This window comes from Lontra canadensis, unplaced genomic scaffold (assembly GCF_010015895.1).
Source record: "Lontra canadensis isolate GAN:19392208 unplaced genomic scaffold, GSC_riverotter_1.0 scaffold104, whole genome shotgun sequence".
NCBI lineage: Eukaryota > Metazoa > Chordata > Mammalia > Carnivora > Mustelidae > Lontra > Lontra canadensis.
This window is the reverse complement of record NW_022631098.1, coordinates 171,274-192,333: the sequence shown is the minus strand read 5'-3', so window position 1 is coordinate 192,333 and position 21,060 is coordinate 171,274. Positions and strand designations below refer to the sequence as shown.

The window sequence follows — 21,060 nt, the reverse complement described above, 5'->3', positions numbered from 1 at the left end:
CGGAATGGTAATTCCTCAGAAGTTATTTTAAATGCATTACTTCTTAGTGATTATGAGTTTATTACTAACGTTTCCATAATGGGTAGTGTTCCACATCTGCTCTGCTATTTCAGGAAAGACATCAATCTCTGTCTAAACCTGCTACATTAGGGCTTGCTTAAGGAAATGTTTGTGTAAATGAATTAAGATGATTTTCAATCAACAAAGTATTTTCCTACTGAGGATTTTTTCAGATTATTTGTATTTAGCAAAACTTGTTGAAACAGATACTTATTAGAAAGGCTTTAAGATTTTCTAAACAAAAAATATAATGATTTCAAATACTATAGAAAGCAGCTAAAGTAATAAAATCAGTAATATTAACCAAAGTTATTTGCTGTGTGTTTATCTGCCTTTCTCCAAAGACTCTTACTGGATTTAGATAATTTATCCCATGGATAAAAATTCGTAAAAGGAGAATTAACAGGTTATTATTCAATTCAGAGAAAAAAAGGAAATTGGATGGCTATACAGCTTTAAATTTATTCAAAAGAAGGTAATTCAAAACAAGTTGAGTACTTAGCCCTTTGGAGGCAGGTGTATGCATGGGGAAAATTAATGTTTAGTGCAAGGAGGAAAACAAGTATATCCATTTTTGTATACATATGTACATATGATATAAAAATGTGTGTATTGTATATGCACATGTATACACGTGGAGGGCAGCTATAAAATTCTACATAGAGAAGATACAATATCAAACATCTCATGAAAAGGTGTAAGAAAGTAACCTCTGGAAAGATCGACTGTGGTAAGTAAAACTGCTTTCAGGTTTTTAACATAATTCTAATACTGCAGGGAATACAGTGGATTTATGGAAAATCTTCCTAGAGGATTGTTAACATTCACAAGATGGTAAGAAATAGCGTCTTAGCTGAGTAAGGCATCATAAGCATCGTTTAGCTTCAGTCATGAACATCTGGGGGGAAATGGGCTCAGCTGAAATACTGCTTTATCTCTCCTTTCCCGGAGTTCAGCAGCCAGAGGACTGACATTACACATCTCCCTCCTGCACGCTGCCTTCCCCTCCACCGCTGAGCCAATGCACACTGCACGACTCGGATCGGGCTTCCTTCAGCGGCTGACAGAAGCTATTACTGAGGACGGAGGAAGTTAGCAGGACTCACAGTCTCATGTACAATTATAGCTTTATCAAATTTTTAGTCACTACGTCTTAAAGACCGAACACGACATCTGAATTCAAAACTTTAGACCTTTCACTCTTGTAGTCACGATGTCACGGGAGGCGCTGCCAGTGGTACTTTCATTTGGATTGAGCCAAGTGAACAGTCAGCATGGCCGTATTCAGGTAGAATAAATGAGACACTAAAATGAAGACCACGTTATTGATAGAAAAAAATAAATTTCAACAGTACAGGAAGCTGGAGCCCCATTTTATTTCAGAATGATACCTAGTGTACATATCTACTGTTTGTTGTCTGCTTTCTTTCACTGGAATAGAAACTCATTTGAGTGCAGGACTGTTGTCGGTCTCATTCTCTAGCATGTCCCTGGGCTTACAGTGGTGCCCAGCACACAGCAGACGCTTAATAAATATTTATGGATGAATAAATGAATTTCTCAATCAATTTTATTTAACAACAGCATATATCGTTACAATGTATCAACATATAAATAACAATATACACCAAGGAAAGACAAATGGGAGGAACAGCAATGCCATATCAATTTTGATCAAAGTGCGTGATTTCCAGGGTGGCAACTCTCTCAACCTTGTGTGTCTAGAGAGCTGTCTTGCACATACGAACGATGTCTACCCAGCTCCGTCTGTGTTGGGAGTTTTCAGCTGAATTTGGGAGATTATTACATGCAGGTGCCAATACCTCATTTGTCTACAAGGAATCATTATTTCTTTCAACATGAATGAGATGTGGAGCTTCATAGGTCCCAGACAACCATTTTCAACACAGCAAATACAAGGAACACGTTTAGGGAAAGGATTCTGGTATTCTTTTTTTAATTACCGAATGATTATGCAATTGCAAAGCCCAACGAGGTATTATTATATGAAGATTACATTTTTATACAAAAGACAAATACTAGTATTGCACTCTTTTGATAGCAAAAATATTGATGATATCATTGTCAAACAACAGCTTTACAGAATATTCTTTATATATAAAGGAAACAACTAATTTCTCAATCATTTTAACTGTTTTGGTAGCATGCTTTCTGAAAACCAGCCATGCTTGCAAACTGATTAATATTTTGGTTTTAAGAATTCTATCTCCAGCCCCCTTAATAACAGGGATGGAAAGAAGATTCTCTACATTATACCTATAATGCACATTCAGACACTTTATTTCACACAGAACAGGCAAAATTGCAAAAAACCTTTAAAGAAAACAAACTGGGCACATTCTGAAAACAAGCACATAAATTCATAGATATTTACTTTTAGAAAACCTTCGCTTGGAATTAGGAGTGATGTAATTCCAGCTTTATGTACAATGACCTTATTTCAGGATAGGGGAATCGCTTTGTCAGAATTGCTAAGTGATTCTCTTTCAACATCTATGTATTTTCTTGAGAAACATGAGGATTAATTCTTCTTTTGTTCTAGTATCTCAGAAAAGTCACAGAACTTAAAAAAAAAAATTTTTTTTCTGGTAGTCCAGAGCTGGTCATCCAAGAAGAATCCCACATGAAAAATTAGCTTAAATTTACTACAGGAGAACAAGACTTGAGCCTTAGTTAGGAATGGTCGAACAGCGTGGAACTCATTTCTTTCTTGATCAATCTCTTAAAATAGGATTCTTCATCAGAGGCTGAAAAGAGGAGGACTGTACTGAAGTATGACTTTCCATTATTGTGTCTTTTTAGGAAAAGAAATATATATGTATATATATATACTGCTTTTCAAGTCCCATGCAACCATTACACAATTAAGCTAGAAGTAGTGTATTTTGCACTCTTACACAAAAACCGCTGTCGGTCGGCTTGAATTCTAAAATCAAGTTCCCAGCAAGTCTCAGAGGAGTAACATGGCACAGAGGCTGCTCACTGCAACGTATGAATGCTTCTCTCTGGCATTTTCATGCATTGACCTCGGTGCCCAAAGTTTTGGAAATAACTTGACGTTACTAAAAACCAAAATTACATAAGCTAAAAGCTAAATAACATGAAGTATTTCCACTTTATTTAGAGTAAGGCCTTTGTAAATAATTAAAAACGTGTTCTGCCTAACGAGACGGAACTGAGGCTATAGGTCACCGATTGTTGATCTCCTTTGACCAGCGTGCCCTCAAAAGGGTGTGCTTGACTTCAGCAGTTTTCTATGACTGGGAAGGTAATGTCTTTACGATCTCTTTGAAAACACTTCCTTAAAATTTAGAGCTGTTTTCACTTTATGACGTGACAGAATGGAGCAATCATACTTTCCTTAAGTCTTAGAAGTCCGATAAGTTTATTGTGTATTTGTCATTGGTCAATGAGAAAAATAATCGGTGCAGAACACCATTTTCACATTAAAAATAGAGAACAAAATTTATTTCTAAAGCATTTAGTTGTATAAAACATGCTCATTTAAATCTTTACATTCATAGCCCCACTATTATAAAGACAATGCATATCATTATTCAATGATTAAACTCCTTGAAAGTGATCAGTTTTAACACTATCAACTATTATTACACTGATGTCATAAAAAACAGCGTAACAACAATAATGTGGTGTTTATTACCACATGTTTTTATGTGACTGGTTGCTGAGTCTTCATGTTCATTCTTTTGTCCTTTGGAATGTTAGCATTTCATCCATTTCTAACTAGGGTGTGACAGTTTCCATCTTTAACACCTGAGTGTCTTTCCAAGAACAACATTGCAACAAAAGATAATACAAATGAAGGTACTGAATGTATTCAAAGGTAAGGGCAAACCTATTCAGAACCTCAACAGACTTTTGCGGATCAGAACACCCATGTCGTCCCAGCTATGATGCAGCTCTCACGCCATTCACCAAAGCTGGGGACTTAAAACTGCTTGTGGACAAGACGGAACAGCATAAAGCATAGACCAAAACTTACCATAATTGTGGTTACAACCACCGTTCTGTTCTCAATAGCTGCTGTGTCATTGCCAAGAGTGGGCACATCTTGAATCAAGACCAATTTATCCATGTCATTCCAGTAACCGACCTGCCAAACAGAGAAAATTCTTGAAAACACATTTTAGAACAGTTTTTTCTAGTTCTTTCCAGAACCATGAGGAGTATTAATAAGTAAACAAACAAACTTAAAAAAGAGACAAAAAGGAAGCTTTGGAAGCCTTCTTAATTGATGATGAGCCAAATACTGCCTGGTTGTACATTTGGCAACTTTACAATTTACAGTCTTGGAGCAGCCAAAACATTGGGGAAGGAGACGTTTCCGAAAAGAATATGGATACAGATAGAATCCCATTTTATGTCGATCCTCTCTTCTAGTGGGATTGACTGGCACCCTCTAAAATTAAGTTACATGATTTTATCAATGATGTTACAGGTTTTACCATAAAGGGAATATGTACAGGATATTTTTAAGCAAAAAAGACTTGCACTTATAAGGCAATATAGAAAGAATATAGAAAGAATTTGGGGTTTTACAAAACCTAGCCACTGGGTAAAAATCTAACCATTTCTAAAATGCTAACTACATCAGAGGTTAATATTAATGAATAATATTTTCACTTGTAAAGATGACACTTAAATTTGTATTTAAAAAATTTTTAAATCCTTATATTACTTTCTCACTTAGAGGAGAAACAAAGTCCTTTCTGTAAAATATACTTAGCACTTAGTTAGGTACTTTACAAAGTAGTAAACTCTAATGGGGTCCTAAAGGAAACTGAGGGTTCTTTGTATCGTGCCGACTACTAAGTACTAGGAACGGCTACCACTTAACTGCTTGCTCTGGGACAGAGTCTAAATATGCATCTAAAAGTTTACAGAGCCTGGGTGGCTCAGTTGCTGAAGCGTCTGTCTTCAGTTCGGGTCATGATCCCAGGGTCCTGGGATCGAGTCCCGCTTTAGGCTCCCTGCTTCTCCTTCTGCCTGCTGCTCCCCTCCTGCTTGTTCTGTCTCTCTGACAAATAAAGAAATAAGATCTTAAAAAATTTAAAAAGAGTTTATACACACAGCAAATGTAGAAGTAGGTGCAACTGTGACCCACACGTTGGAGATGAGGACCTAAATAACAGCAGCTTACATACATTGCATGAGGTGATCACGCTCCAGAGGGGGCGGAGTTCCCAACTGAGTTCTCTAAGACACTAAGTCCACACACTTGGCTGTGAGACTCCACAAGCTCCCCCGATGTGTGTCCAATGAATGTGCGCCAAACTTCTTTCTCGAATTTCTGAATACACCTGATCAAACTCCTGTCTCCAATACAATGTATGTAATTGTTTACTGGTCTGTATTTGCTGTTTGTTCTAATAGGTTTTGGGAATCTCTCCTGGCTTCCTTCAGGTTTCTTGACTGTCGTGTCAGTATTTGTGAATGTATTGAAAGAAAGTAAGCAGTAACGTGTCAGGAGAGGCACTGTCCGTCACAAATGTCACAGACATAACCACAGAAGAGTTGGAGGAAGTGAACTTTTCATTAGTATGGTTTTCCGTAGCTCTTAGTTTGATATGCAATTATGAACATCTATCAATCAATTCAGCAACAGTTTTCAAGTGTCTATATGAATCTACTGGTAGCTAATATTTATTTAGTAACTCAGTGGAAAAGTTAATTCAAAAACAAGTATGCCTTTGAGATGTACCTACATCCTCATACAGCTTCACTTCCTATAGGTACTTACAAAATCAAACAGCAGCAACATGTCAGTTGCCTCCTGGTAACTCTCCTTTCCTCATGATGATTTACAGGACATGAAAATAACTTAGCACTTGGTTCCAAGGCAGCCGACCTCCAGATCTCAGCAGCCCATTCTCTGGGAAAAGTATTTCTCTTTATTAATGAATTCCCACAACGGAAAATCCACAGATTTGGGATGTTCTGAAGAGTCTTCAGATATTGGCAAGGCCTTGACATTCTGCATTTAAAACAGCTTCACAACTGTCTACTCTTACACATAAAGTATTTAGAAGTGATGACAAGCTGAACTAAAGAGCAAAATTCTACCCAACTGTATGTGTTTCCCTTGTATCTACTTGCAATTCTGTGGAAAAAGGAGGCCGTGGTTTGGGGTATGGGACCATTCACGCTAGATCCCACTGGGCCAGAGATGCACTGGGAGGTGAGTCAATCAGAGGGGCACTTCCTGAAGAAAGGAATCCTAAAGTCTGGACCTGGAACCTCACATGAGATGGGGTTTCTCTCTAGTTCTTCACAACATTTTACAATGTACTAAGAACTTTCCCCATGCCTGGTCTCATTTAATCAGACAGGGAAGTGGGCATTTTTCCTAGAGATAGAAACTGGGTGAAGAACACTTCTGAACGCTAGAGCAAAAATGTTCGTGTTCAAATCACTAAACTGGAGGTTTAGTCAGAAACATATTTGTCTTCTTGGGACTCCTCAAGGTAAACTGTGCATAAATGCCAGCACACAAGGCGTAGCCGTCTCTGTATTTACAGTGGCCCTTGCCTGCAATGGACGGACTGCGCTCACGAGGAGCCCCTGTTCTACTCAGAGCTTGTTCCCTGGAGGGCTGACAGGACCAGACCTGCCCCCTGCAACACGGCTGAATTCTCATCTCCACCCTAAAGAGAACTCTCAGGGGCTCTGGGTCTGACAGTATTTCACAGCCATCAAGACAGTGAGCTCTGGAGCTAGGTGAGCCCTGGTTTCTACCTCCCTCTCCTATGTCCTTTGAGCTGAACATCCCTGGACAGGTTCCTTGGTTTCTCAGAGCCTTACTTTTTCCTCTTCTTTAAAATGAGAAAAGATATATCTCACTTTCACGTTGTTGTGAAGATTTAATATAAAAATGCACATCGATTTTCCATTTCTGTGCATGGCATATCACCTGCTTTCAACACGAAAATGTTTACAGTGAGGAGCGCCTGCAAGCATGCACACTGGGTTTTAGGGCATCCCATGGGGCCACTGGGCGGGTTAGACTCTATCCCACTCGGGAGCCAGGACCTGAGAAAGAGCTGGGATGAGTCCCTCAGTCAGTGCTCCTGTTACAGAAGTCAGACAATCTGATGGGCAGACTCTCTGATCTATTTTCAGAGACGGTTCTCTTGCTGGCAAGTGTTCAATTTACAAGAACGATTGCTCACTTTTCAGACATATTGCCGAGCTTCACCAGCAGCACATTTCTCGTGGTAGCTCATTTTTAAACTTAATATTCCTGACAGAATGCCCAAGTTGATCGCTGCCACAGAAAAACAAAGACAGATGAGTCTACACGGTTTTACACTTCTTATTTCTTGTAAGAGTCTTAGATGGGTGTCAGCTGAGTGCAAAGACCTTCCTCACTCTCCTCACTCACACTCTTTAACTTCCCCTCAAAACCCCTTAATTGTCCTGACCATCAGGCCACAGAAGGATCAGTGCCATAAACAACTCCCTTGATATGACCGTTTTTTACCACCATTCTCCTTTTTACATTATTCTTTCTTTTACATAGAGGTCATTTTGCTTTTGGGACTTACAGTTTTATGAATTATGGAACTTTTTTTGCATTTCAGGAAGCTTCTGTTTCACTGGCCAATTTTGCGAAGTCCAGTGTGTGGCAGGATGGTCCTGGCTCCGCCTGCCAGTGAGCTCGTGTTTTTAGGGGCCTGGGGAGTATTCTGTCTGCTCCAGAGCGGCCAGAAGGATTTTGCCCCAAATGGGCCTCCTTCTGTCCTGTTACTGGCCGTGAGCGGACAGAGTGGGTAAAGTCGGTATAGATGTGGAACTCACTACATTTCTTCTGGGAGCACATCTCATTGCCTTGCTGCGGGCAGGGCCTTTGGGGGAGACAGTCATCTGTCTCCAGAGCAACCTGAGCTGCGTCCCTGTATTAACTGGCAGACTAAGCTCAAGGAGATGTCACTGAGAGGCTGGAAAGCCAGGGATGGTTTTCATGGCAGCTCCAAATCTCTCCTCACACACCCAAAAGCATGTCCCATGACACACTGGAGCAAAACATAACTAGGAGAGCCTCTGACCTTTCCCATCTGTGACTTCAACTGTCCTGCCTCCCTGACTCCCTTTAAGTTCTTGCGCCTTCTAGCTTCCATGTCTACCTGCCCAAACACAAATGTGCTGGCCAATGTTAAAGCCTACCTCTTCCATGCAGCCTTCTTTGTTTTCCTCCAGCTACAAGTAATCTCTTCCTCTTTAGAGTTTCCATATGCCTTCTCTTTTAACTGTCATGGAACTTAGATTCTACCCCACTGGTAAGTAGACTCCTTTACAGCAGGTTCTGCTCGGGTTGGATGATGATACAGAATCGTTCCGGGGACAGACACACCTGAATTAAAATCCTTGTTTTCTCATTTACAAGCCTTAGACAAGTAACTATAACCTGTTGGACTGTAATTTTCTCATTGGAAAAATGCTACTCACATTACAGGTTTGTTGTGAGGATTAAATTATACCAAGTCTGGTGTTTGGGACACAGCAGACAATTCACAAATGTCACAGCTATCATTATTACATTATAGCAGAAAATCACATACGAGAAAGTTTTTTAAAAATTTTGGACAGAATTCTTAGAAAAGGTAACTTACCATGTTTTTCCTTGAGCATCCTATCTAATCCTACAGAAAAAGAATGTTAAATATTTCATATGCTGGGTATAAATTGTTGATGCCAGTTATGGGGTGGATTGTATGGTTCCATTACATCAAGTTAGATGTCCAGAAGACCATGGACCTGCCTGGTCATGTCCTATCACCAGCAGAGCGAACCTCTGAAATCCAGGAATCCGGCGGCTGCCCCATCCAACCTCCCCAATCCCCCAAGGAGAGTTTCCCAGGTGTTTCTGTCCCCCAACTAGGCAAGTGAGAATCATCTCATCTTCTACCTGCTCTTTCTTTTGCTCATTGGCATGTGTTTACTTGCTTATTTCAAGAACATTTGGTCAATTCTCGGTATGCTCACTCCTTAGAAGTAGCTTCCTTTGTTCTCTCTGATGATTTTATAAATAACTGCGTGGAGGTGAGTAGGTCTCTTACCTGCAAGGTGTGCTTTCTTGCACAATAAATTTTGTTTTCTGGGATTCTTTTTGCTAAGGCTTTTTAAAAAATTTTTTTTAAAGTATTGCTTCCACTTTGGATAAAGGATGCAAACAGTATATAAATTAGTTTTGTTTCAGCTTTGGCACATTATTATATACCAATTATATGACACAAGAACTTATTTCAGCATAGATTATAAAAAATTACGATTTGTAAGTACTCACATTTAAAAAACAAATGCAGAATATCCAGCTACTTTTTACCTGTAAGCCTTTAAGTATGTCAAATGCAAACTAGGAAAATGGGTTGAGTGTATCTCACCTTCCTGGGCCCTGTGCTCTTCAGCTCAAACACATCCATTGTGTAATTGACCCTACGTCCGTAGTGGTCAAATTGAACATTCCCTGTCAGTCCTTGAATGCGAACCTATAAATGAAAAATAAAACCCATACACATACTCATGGGCCATTTTGCTTTCAGAAATTTTAACTTCATCTGCCAGGCTTATAACAACACATTGAGTACGGAACTATAAACTATAAATAACTCACTAAAAAACCAAAGGGTATTTGAACTGCTGGGATATAAGCTTAAAGATGTAAATCAAAGTGATACAAGCAATTCTGCTCTATACTTGAAAAAGGAATATGTTTTGTTATGTGATAAAGAATACTTTCTTAATACTGAAGTGTTGCCTATAGGAAAGGAAATACGGTTCATTCGTAGTTACTTTTTGGTTCTATTCATGTGTCCACATAATACATTAAATAGTCCTGCTAATCACACTAGATCATATTTCTCTTTGCTAATATTAAAATTAAGAAGTTCAAAATATAAACATATTAAAAAATTCGAGTTTACTTTATTCCAAATTTCCTTTTAATTCATTTTTACTTAGAATCTGAACATTCAGAATGTTTAAAATATTAATATTAAAAATACTCATATATTCCATTAATCATTTGAAAACCAGTGTTAATGTAACCCAAACAAAGCAAAATAAACAAATTACTTAATCCAGGGTTACAAGGCAATTTATAGAGATCTACTGAGGTAGTCATTAGCAATGTTTAAAAAATATTTCTGCATCTTATACTTTCTGGCCCCAAGATAAGCTGTAATTCCCACAGCCCTTTTAGTTATATAGGCCTATGTGACTAAAATAAGTGAGTTGTAAACAGCTGTGATGAGTGCCACCACTGGGCCACAGTGTTTAATTGCCAATTTGAAACCTTCCATAACCTGATTTCCCTTTGTGGCACTGTGGATGGTAGCTGCTGTCAGCCTTGGTCCCTGAATACCCCCTCCAAATCTAATGTGTGTTTGAGTGAGAAACACTCTTGTTCAAAGCCTTTGGGACTTGGGGTTGTCTATACTGGCGCGTAACCTAGCTCATCACATATATATATTATATATATATTTAACATATATAAACACTATTCTACTCAGTATTGTATTTAGAAATGTCTCAAAAATGCTAATGGCTTAACCTATTGAAATGGCAACTGTAGTATATATTTATTCTCCAATAAATTATTCCATTTTCTTGAATATGCCATTTAAACAGGACTACGATAAACGGCACTTAACCAAAATTGTGAGTTACCTGTTTGAGCGTCCTCTCCATGTCAATCCCCTGGCCCCAGGGAGCAGCGGGATTTGCCAGACAATCCCCAGCATTTCCTCTCCTTGAAATATCAATTTTCTGTCTTCTAAGATTGCGGAACGTTTCGGCCATCACAAGGACTCCATCATAAGTCAGAGCAGATGTGTACTAACAAAATGAAAGTAGTTATATTGGTGAATGATAAAGTCTTATCAATCCAGAAATGGGGCAGAGGGAGCTTGTGCTTACGACATTAAGCACCCTCCTGCCTGAAGGATAGTCAAATTACTGATAATTAATTGACCCTAGCTTCATAATTTTTTCTTTGACAGACAGGGATCACAAGTAGGCAGAGAGGCAAGCAGAGAGAGAGAGGTGGAAGCAGGCTCCCCGCCGAGCAGAGAGCCTGATGCAGGACTTGATCCCAGGACCCTGAGATCATGACCTGAGCCAAAGGCAGCGGCTTAACCCACTGAGCCACCCAGGTGCCCCTAGCTTCATAAATTTCTATTATCATTTTATTACACATAATGTATACCAAATCGTACCCCTCTGATTTTTTTTTTTTTTTAAAGTAGGCACCATGTGCAGAGTGGAGCCCAATATGGGGCTTAAAGTCAGGACCCTGAGACCCTGATTGAGATGTGAGCTGAGATCAAGACGGAGATTTAAAAAGGAGAAAACACACTCTTCAGAAATTCTTTTTTTTTAATTCCAGAATTCATTGTTTATGTACCACACCAAGTGCTCCATGCAATATGTGCCCTCTATAATACCCACCACCAGGCTCACCCAACCCCCCACTCCTACCCCTCCAAAACCCTCAGTTTGTTTCTCAGATTCCACAGTCTCTCATGGTTCGTCTGATTTCCCCCAACTCCCTTCTCCTCTCCAGCTTCCCATGTCCTCCATGTTATTCCTTATGCTCCACAAGTAAGTGAAATCATATGATAATTGACTCTCTCTGCCTGTCTTATCTCACTCAGCATAATCTCCTCCAGTCCCGTCCATGTTGATACAAAAGTGGGAGATTCATCCTTTCTGATGGAGGCAAAATACTCCATAGTGTGTATGGACCACATCTTCCTTATCCATTTGTACGTTGAAGGGCATCTTGGTTCTTTCCACAGTTTAGTGATTGTGGCAATTGCTGCTATGAACATTGGGGTACAGATGGCCCTTCTTCTCACTACATATGTATCTTTGTGGTAAATACCCAGTAGTGCAATTGCAGGGTCATAGGGAAGCTCCATTTTTAATTTCTTAAGGAATCTCCACACTCTTTTCCAAAGTGGCTGCACCAACTTGCACTCCCACCAACAGTGTAAGAGGGTTCCCCTTTCTACACACCCTCTCCAAAACACGTTGTTTACTGTCTTGTTAATTTTGGCCATTTGAAGTGGTATAAGGTGGTATCTCAATGTGGTTTTGATTTGAATCTCCCCGATGGCTAGTGATGAACATTTTTTCATGTGTCTGTTAGCCATTTGTATGTCTTCATTGGAGAAGTGTCTGTTCAAGTCTTCTGCCCATTTTTTGACGTGATTATCTGTTTTGTTTGTGTTGATTTTCAGGAGCTCTTTATAAATTCTGGATATCAGCCCATTGTATTGTCATTAAGGGATATCTTCTCCCATTCTGTGGGTTGCCTCTTTGTTTTTTAAAAATTTTATTTAATTTTAATTTTAATTTATTAATTTATTTAATCCCCCCCTTCAGCGTAACAGAACTCATTGTTTTTGCACCACACCCAGTGCTCTATGCAATCCGTGCCCTCCTTAATACCCACCACCTGGTTCCCCCAACCTCCCACCCGCCGCCCCTTCAAAACCCTCAGGTTGTTTTTCAGAGTCCAGAGTCTCTCATGGTTCACCTCCCCTTCCAATTTCCCCCAACTCCCTTCTCCTCTCCATCTCCCCATGTCCTCCATGTTATCTGTTATGCTCCACAAATAAGTGAAACCATATGATAATTGACTCTCTCTGCTCGACTTATTTCACTCAGCATAATCTCTTCCAGTCTTCAGAAATTCTAATACAGTTTTCCATCAGCTGAGAAAAGCAAGGCCTCTTTCTGTTGTGTGTGAGTAGGAGGAGAGAAGTCTAACTGGCTAAGTGCATGATGCCTCCGGCTGCCTTGTGGTCACACGCTGTGGTTGAGTCCCGGAAGGGCAGGGATGCCTCTTCTGAAATGCCGAGCAAGGCTCCTGGAGACTCAGTATGTACTTACTGACTTGACGTGTGTATGCCGGTTTGGTTTCTCAGAAGAATGTGGGAATGTTGACCGCTTCTTAGATCTAAGATGCCAGAAATAACACCTACCGATTTAACACCGGTCACTGCAGTCCACAGGAAAGAGCATCACTCTGCCCACACCTGTTGTGAGTGTGTGCAGCAGTGCTGAGTCATTACCCCACATTTCTACTGTAACCCAGGGCCAAAGTGGAGAAGTGCAGTACATGCCACGTGCTTTCTGACAACTCCTCCTCATTTCTCTGGGAGAGGAGACAAAGCCAGTGGGAAAAATTATTCAGCCTAGAAAAGGCACTACTCAGAGGAAAAAGAGAAGAAAATGTAACTTGTATAAGCTGAAAATTTCATAAAAGGACCAGGGAATATGTGCATAGTTTGACTACGGGACTTCCTGAACACGTGGAAAAGAGGGCACAATTTTCCTAAGCACGGCAGAGCACCGACTGCTAATCATGACCAAAACCCCGCGCGATCTGTTTTAGGAAACCCATATGGTCAGTTCTCGGGGAGGAACACATTCTAAGCCTGTGCCAAAGGTAGCTCTGTGCTGTGCAATATGGAGAATGGTCTCCCTGCTTCGGGCCTTGCAAGAGAAAAACAACTGTTTGAAATTCAACTGCAGGAAGCAAACTTAGGCCATAGGATCAGCAGGCACACCAGCTGGCATTCTGAGGAAGAGAGGCTGAAACATGGATGAGATAAAGAAGATAAATCCTAACAAAGAACCCAGTGGTAGAGAACCTAGTTAAAAAGCTTCATCAGAAACATGTGTGTGAGACATGTCAATAAACAGCCTTGCAATACATTCTTCAAAGACGTGACAAAAGAGACTTATGGAGAGACTTACACCCTCACCACTGGGATGGGGAGGCTGACGGCAATGAAGGTGCTTAAGCACAGTGCAAAGCCAAACAGGAACATACGTCCTCCCTCCATGGACCAAGCACACCTGAGTAGAAAAAGCCACCAAGCTGTTTTGTTTTGTTTTCTAAAGTAAGAAAATAAAAACAAGAAATAAAGGAGAACTACTAAAGACGTAAAAGGCATGAGAAGAATGCACCTGCTACTATTTTAGGATCAAGAAAGGAAAAAAGAGAAAAACACTGTTGCTTTTTTACTAGGGAGGAAAAAGCTGGGAAGAGATAGCACCAAAAAGCAAATGCACCTGCTGTATTTTAAGAAGTCCATCTACTTGTGTGAAACACGTGAACTAGAAAAAAGGACTGATATCATACAGAGTGGGGCAGAGAAAAGCAGACAGCCGGCTAGAGCAGCAAAGGCCTCTGACAGGTCACAGAGCTGAGACATGAAAGAGGCAGTAGTTTAAACAGGTCTTACCTTTTCAATGGATTTAATTCCCTTCCGCATGTCTTACTGAGTTAAAGTCCAAGAACTTATATTTATGGGTGCACAATTCTGGATGGCATCTAGAACATTCTTATTGAATAAATGCTTCATTTTAGGCAGGGTAAAACCAAGGTCTTAGCCGAAAGTTATTTCCTGCTTCAACCAGTGATTTCAATGGTGAAGTGAGCTCTGTTTACCAAGGTTGGTAGATAACAAGATGGAGTCTGGCAGAATCATAGCGCAGCACCAGGAGTCCTCGCTTTGAGAAGAAAGAGCTCCATGAATTCTAACTCTGCCACTCACAGTCTTAGGGGAATGTATACATTTTTCAGATATGGGGCACAAAACAGAGCAAAACCAAACCAAACCAAACCAAACCAAACCAAAGAACACTATTTCCTGTGGTGGTTGCAAGAATGAAATAGCATAGGGTGCCTGGGTGGCTCACTGGGTTAAAGCCTCTGCCTTCAGCTCAGGTCATGATCTCAGGGTCCTGGGATCCAGCCCCGCATTGGGCTCTCTGCTCGGCAGGAAGCCTGCCTTCCCCGCCCCCCGCCCCGCCTGCCTCTCTGCCTACTTGTGATCTCTCTCACTCTGTCAAATAAATAAATAAAATCTTTAAAAAAATAAAAGAATGAAATAGCATATGGTATCTGTGAGCTCTGTGGAAAGTGTGCTGGACACTGGCTGGGAATGGCAAGGACAAGAAGGATGTGTCCCAGATCATACTGCTCCAAAGGACTTCAGAGAAGGGGAACAAGAAGTACACAAAAAAATTACGTTAAATCCTCGGGGAGAATAACTCAGTCAAATATTACAGAGATTACACAGCTGATATTTTCTGGAAATCTAAGGAAAGGCTTCATAGAGAAAGTAGTGTTTGAGATAAACGCTCAGGAGGTGGTTGGATTTGACAGACGGAAATGAAAGTGGAGGGCAGTGGAGGTCTAAGCAAGAGCACAGGGACTGGGAAGGAGGGAAAATGTAGGGCAGTTCAGTTTGGCTCACCAGAAAGGGGGCAGAAAGACATCTGACTGGAAAGACTTGCTAGGCCTATCTTGTGGAATACCTTTATTCCAGAAGACTGCTTTTGCTTTAGGCAGGGAGTCACGGGAGATCAGAAATCATGTTTTACATCTTTGATGAGACACCAAAAAAAATCAAGTACAATTAAAGGAAATGCATTTGATCCTCCTCATTCATGGATCCCACATCTGTCCATCTGACTACTTGCTAAAATTAGTTTATGACCCCAAATCCACTGTCACGGTGGGTCATTTGCAGATGCGGGTAGAGTGCTGAAAAATTTGAGTCACAGGATACACATACAACCTAGCCACAATCAAGCAAGGTGGCACTCTGCCTTCTTGCTTTGGCTCTCCTGCTGTAAACACATACCTTTGGAGGAGTCTCAGATCCCGGATACTCTCTCTGGTCTAGTTTCTTCCAACGATCCATTAGTTTGGTTACCATAGGTGTGTTAAAATCGACCAACTGGAATCCCGTAACATTGGCTCCACCATGTATAAATCTCTCAAGAGAAATATCCTTGAAACCCTGTAAGAAATCAACATGACAGTTTGTTTGGTTCATTATATGTTACAGCTCTTCAAGGGTAACATAGGTTAATAACCAACATTAGGTAAGTTAATAACCAACATGTGTATCTATCTAGATTTCTGATAAAGCAATGGCTGGAAACAGGTGGAGGGTTCAATTATGCCTAATTTAGCTGTTAAATTCTGTCATCCAAAATCTAATACATGAGAAGAGGACAAAAATATTTTCAGTTCAATTCCATTTAACAAGTATTTCTGGAATGCCTCTCAATGCCTTTTATGAAGCATGGAGGCAGATATAGGAGATGAAAATGATACCATCAAAAAGTCTCTGGTTGAGGGCTCAATTGCCCTCTGACATAGGTATGCAGAAATGTGTCTTACGTGAAGAAAATATCAAGGTATCATGATAGTTTGAGTCTGTGATGGGTAGCACATTTTTAGGGGGGGTTCAGTTTAATTACACAGTGGTCTAAAAGCAGATGGAGCCAATAATTTGAGCCAGGGAGAGTTAAAAACTTCGATTATATGAGTCACTACAATGCTCAAAGTCCTGGGACATGGTAATGGAAGAGAAGAAAGCAAGACAAGCCATTCGTGGACTTCTGTGTGGTGGGAAACAAAATGGCGTTCACCAGGTGAGCTGAGGCAAGGGTGTTCTCTCTCAGTCCACAGGTAGTTCCGAGTTTCAAAAATATTGGAAAGTTGTTTATTTTCCCCTTCTTCCTTCCCTATTTTTTAATACCTGGCCTGTTTTCTTTCTGCTAAGTATTTAAGGTGCCTTACAAAAATAAACATTCAATACAAAATCTAAAACAAATGGGCAATTATAAGAGGGAAAAAAAACCGATTACGTAACTGAATAAAATCAAAGCTATTGGCTCAGAGAATGTAACCCCCCTCCAACACAAACGTGTGTGCACACATGGCCATGAGTTTCTAGCATCTGTATCTGCTTTTTTTTCCTCTTAGTATTTAGTAAAGATTTTTACAATTTTAAGCATATATATATATATATATATACGCACACACACATATATATATAATTTTTTTTTTTTTGAGAGAGAGAAAACAAGTGGGGTGGGGCAGACTCCCACGGAGCAGGGAGCCCTGTGACTTGGGGCTCGATCCCAAGACCTCGATCCCAGGACTCCAGGATCATGACCTGAGCTAAAGGCTGACGCTTCACTGACTGAGCCACCCAGGCGCCCCAAGTTTTTTTTTTTTTTTTAAAGATTTATTTATTTATTTATTTATTTGACAGAGAGAGCGATCACAACTAGACAGAGAGGCAGGCAAAGAGAGAGAGAGGGAAGCAGGCTCCCTGCTGAGCAGAGAGCCCAATGCGGGACTCGATCCCAGGACCCTGAGATCATGACCTGAGCCGAAGGCAGCGGCTCAACCCACTGAGCCACCCAGGCGCCCCGCCCCAAGTTTTTTTTTTTAATGTGAATTTGATTCAATTGTGTTAGTGAACTTAAGGCAAAGGGTTCTGCTTTCTATTTTTTTTGGCAAAAGTGAACTATGCAGCAGTGACACTGCAGTTAGCACATGGGTGCAACCGTCAGGGAGAAGACCAGGACCTGGTGTTGCCGCTCTCTCATTTCGGAAATGTCTATGTTTTGTTACCAACCAAGCAGGTTCTGTATGCACACTGCTGTCTAGGAAGAAATAGCCCAGTCTACTGACAAGTAAGCGAAGTTGCTACAGGAAGCCCCAGCAATGTGTACGTATAGCTAATACTGAGGGGGGCTGCTTATGTGCTGGGCACTTGACACAGATGATCTAGTTTGGTTCTCCTAACGAGACAATGAGATTCATTCTATTATTAGACTTATCTTACAAATAAGGTAACCAAGGCTCAGTTGATTAAAGAAAAACTATTGAAGATCACGCAGGAAACACATAGTAGAGCCAAGATGACTCTTGCCTTGGCCTTCTTTGCCTTGTGCTCCTGTGGATTCTTACCCAAGTATGTGTGTTTTTAATTGTGGTATTTATCAACAATGGCCCTAGGAGAGACTGGGTGATACTGTCGGAAACTATCCACGCCCTGAATCCACCTCTGAAACTTCCTGGCCTTGGGGTTCCCATGTGCAAAATGAGGATGACAATGCTAAAGTCACTGGCACATCTGGTTTGAATTCAGTAAATGATAGTTGTTATTAATTCCCTCGACAAATATTTATCTCCTGCCCATTATATGCCAGCTAATTTGACGGCACATCAGTAACATTCTCACTTCACTGCAAGAGAAACTAGACACCAGAAAGCAAATCTATGTTTCTGAAATGGGAAAAGCACTGTCCATCAATCTCTAGCTAGTAAAATGTCAGCTGAACATTTGTTTGCATCTATGAGAAGACAGGGCAGACCCATGGGCAGGGGAAAAAAAATAAAATAAAATCCCAGTTTTCTGAAAGCCACAGTGATTCAACTATTGCATTAGTTGCTAATTGATGACATTATTAGTTTCTTTCAGTGTGGCTGAAACAGAAGACCTGCCACGCTTTCTTCCACAGCATCTCCCACAGCTGCAAGACACACAGGTGAAGCTGAAGCCTTCGGAAAAACCATCTGATGTGAAGTCTCACTGATACATAACAGTCCACATTTCTCTGATGCCATCCTGCTAGGCTGAAGGTGAAGGAAAAAATTATCACATCGGATTTTAAGCTTCTTTCAGTTCTGACCTCAATGAGTGGTGGGTGGCTCAGTTAATTTTAGCTATGTCTGTTTGAGTACAAGCAATATTTTTCCTTTCATAGACTTTCAGTTTTCTATAGAAAAGTGATATGATCTAGGCTGTGAAGTCATTTTCTTGGAAACCGTTACCTTGGTGCCTATTGAGACTTCAGTTCCGACCCAGAGAGTGCTATGGAGTGATGGTTCTAGAAGACACTGGTGTAAACTTGTAGTTCTACAGAGTGTGTGTGTGTCTGTGTGTGTGAAATCAGTCATTAGTAACTAAGTAAACGGTATATATAGTCTCTCTCTATAATATACTGACATCCTAAGGAAAGATTAACTTTCAACTAGGTTTTCCTTTTAACTCCCACTGACAGTTCATACATCTGCTAGGGGTAAAGAAGCCACAGGAAATCAGGAAGTAAATGGCAGGACTTCAGACATCCCTCTGACTACTGATATCTATTCACATCACAGGTGCTTAAAAAATGCTTGCCCTTTAGGGTGTGACTAATTCTGATTATATTTCTGTTGTTTTTTATTTCAGACTCAAAGGACGATGAAATCATATTGAGACAGAAGGGCTGCTAAGTAGAATGGGAGAGGTTTCCTTTTAACATCTTTTAAAAGCCAGGTTGTTAAGTAATTGACAAAGTATCCATTTTGGGTGACCAAGTCTATAGATGGTAGAATCAGACGTGCTCAATGCAGAAAAGTAAAAATACAGTAAGCACAAGGGAAAAGGTAAAACAAAGTCTTCAAGTTCACGGAATCTTGAGTGGGGTCCTTGCCCCTGAGTAAAACGTGCTAGTCTGTAAATATGGAGAACTGAGTTCTAGTTCCCATTCTGACATCAACCAGATGCCTACATGTGGACAAGTCACTTAACTTTCTGTATCTTAACTTCCTTACCTTCCAAACAAAGCATGGATGGTGTGTGTCTGTGTGCTTCTGTGTGGTGAGATGAGGGACAGGTAAGCAAGAGCTGTGGTTAATCTTTAATGATATACTCTGATCATTCCATAATTTTATACTACTTCATGAAAGAGCCAGGTGTTTTCCTAAATGTGAACGGAATATATTTTTAAAAAATTTAGAAACCTAAATGAGAGCAAGATTTTAAGAATTTGCCTCACAGGTGCAACAATGTCAACAGTTTCTTGTTGTTCTGGGGCCGTATTTAAAGACTCTGACTGCGGGAGGATGGGAGAAGAAAGCTCTGAATACAGATACAGAGAATGTCTGTAAGGCCGGATCCCCCTAAGGGGGTACGGGAGATATTCGAATGCCTGTTCACTTTGTGGCTCAATCAGGTATTTACTAATTTTGATTTTATTTATTCTTTGCAATCAGACAGGGCAGAGTTTCATTCCTGCTTTGGAGACTGAGGATCTGTGTTCTTGGGCAAATTACCCTGAACCCCACTTTGCAGTCTATAGAATAAATATCTACGTTGAGGGTTAATTGGAACAATTACAGCAACAACATAAACACAAGCTGGGTGCTGGAGGATAGGCAGTTGGCTGCTTCAAAAAAGAGGGAGGGAAGGTAAGAGCACTTTTCAGGAGGTCAGATTCGACATTGTTTCTTCCCCTAAAGAGCTTGCCATGTGCTAGTAATGTATTGTTTGCAGCTGGGTGAAAGGGTGATGGACAATACTTGGTACCTAGGAGGGATAAAATAATGATTTTATGGATGAAAAAAAATAACTGCATTCTATATTATTGGTACCTGTGGTGACTTATGAGCCCAGAAGAGCCACTATCCGATTAAGTGCATACGTACAGCTTTCTGGAAGAAGGGACTGTGTGTCAGGACTGGGTGGACTAAGGATTGCCTCCCAGGGAGACAAAGCTAAACCTGTGAATGTAAAGGAGGTATCAGGTGTCTGGGAACCAGTCTGGTTTTGAGAAGGGGCATGTGCGGGGTGGAGTGGGAGAGAGGATCTGGGGTCAGGAGGGAGAAAACTGGAAGGGTTTTGTGCCTTAGCGACGACAGTGTCACTACTCCACCCTTAAGGCTCTTGACAGTGCAGTGTGCTGGTCGGGTAGGAGGTGGTGACAAATGGGCAATGGCGGTGTGTCCTTTGAGAACCACAGGCAGTTTTAAGAAGAGGGGAGAGGACAGGCGTCCACAGGGAGAGCTGGAGGGATCTCAGGGTCTTTTCCTTTCACAGAGCTCCAAATCCTTTTACTGCATTTGCAGCTGGGAGCTGAAGGAATAATTTAAGCTGGGAAATGGTATGGTCATTCCTGTCTTCAACAACAACAACACAACAAAACAGCAACAAATCCCGGAGCAAAGTAAACAAAGAACTGGAAAAGAGGAAGTTGATGGGCAAAGACAGGATGTATTTTTCTTACTTAAATTTCTGAAAAACAGACTACAGTGAAGCAAATAAAGTTTTCCTGCTTCTAAGTATCTTGGCAATTTCTAGAACAGAATTA

General features: G+C 40.7%; 1 protein-coding gene across 1 annotated transcript in view; it reads right to left on the bottom strand.

Annotated features, from left to right (window-relative positions):
- GRIA4 (glutamate ionotropic receptor AMPA type subunit 4) overlaps positions 1-21,060 on the bottom strand; it is a 241,782-nt gene that overhangs the window by 57,980 nt on the left and 162,742 nt on the right. Inside the window, exons 5-8 of the mRNA XM_032838408.1 lie at positions 15,765-15,923; positions 10,768-10,935; positions 9,483-9,587; positions 4,085-4,195 (exon numbers count right to left, since the gene is read on the bottom strand). Of these exons, the coding sequence (XP_032694299.1) occupies positions 4,085-4,195; positions 9,483-9,587; positions 10,768-10,935; positions 15,765-15,923 (543 nt within the window). The remainder of the gene's footprint in view (positions 1-4,084; positions 4,196-9,482; positions 9,588-10,767; positions 10,936-15,764; positions 15,924-21,060) is intronic.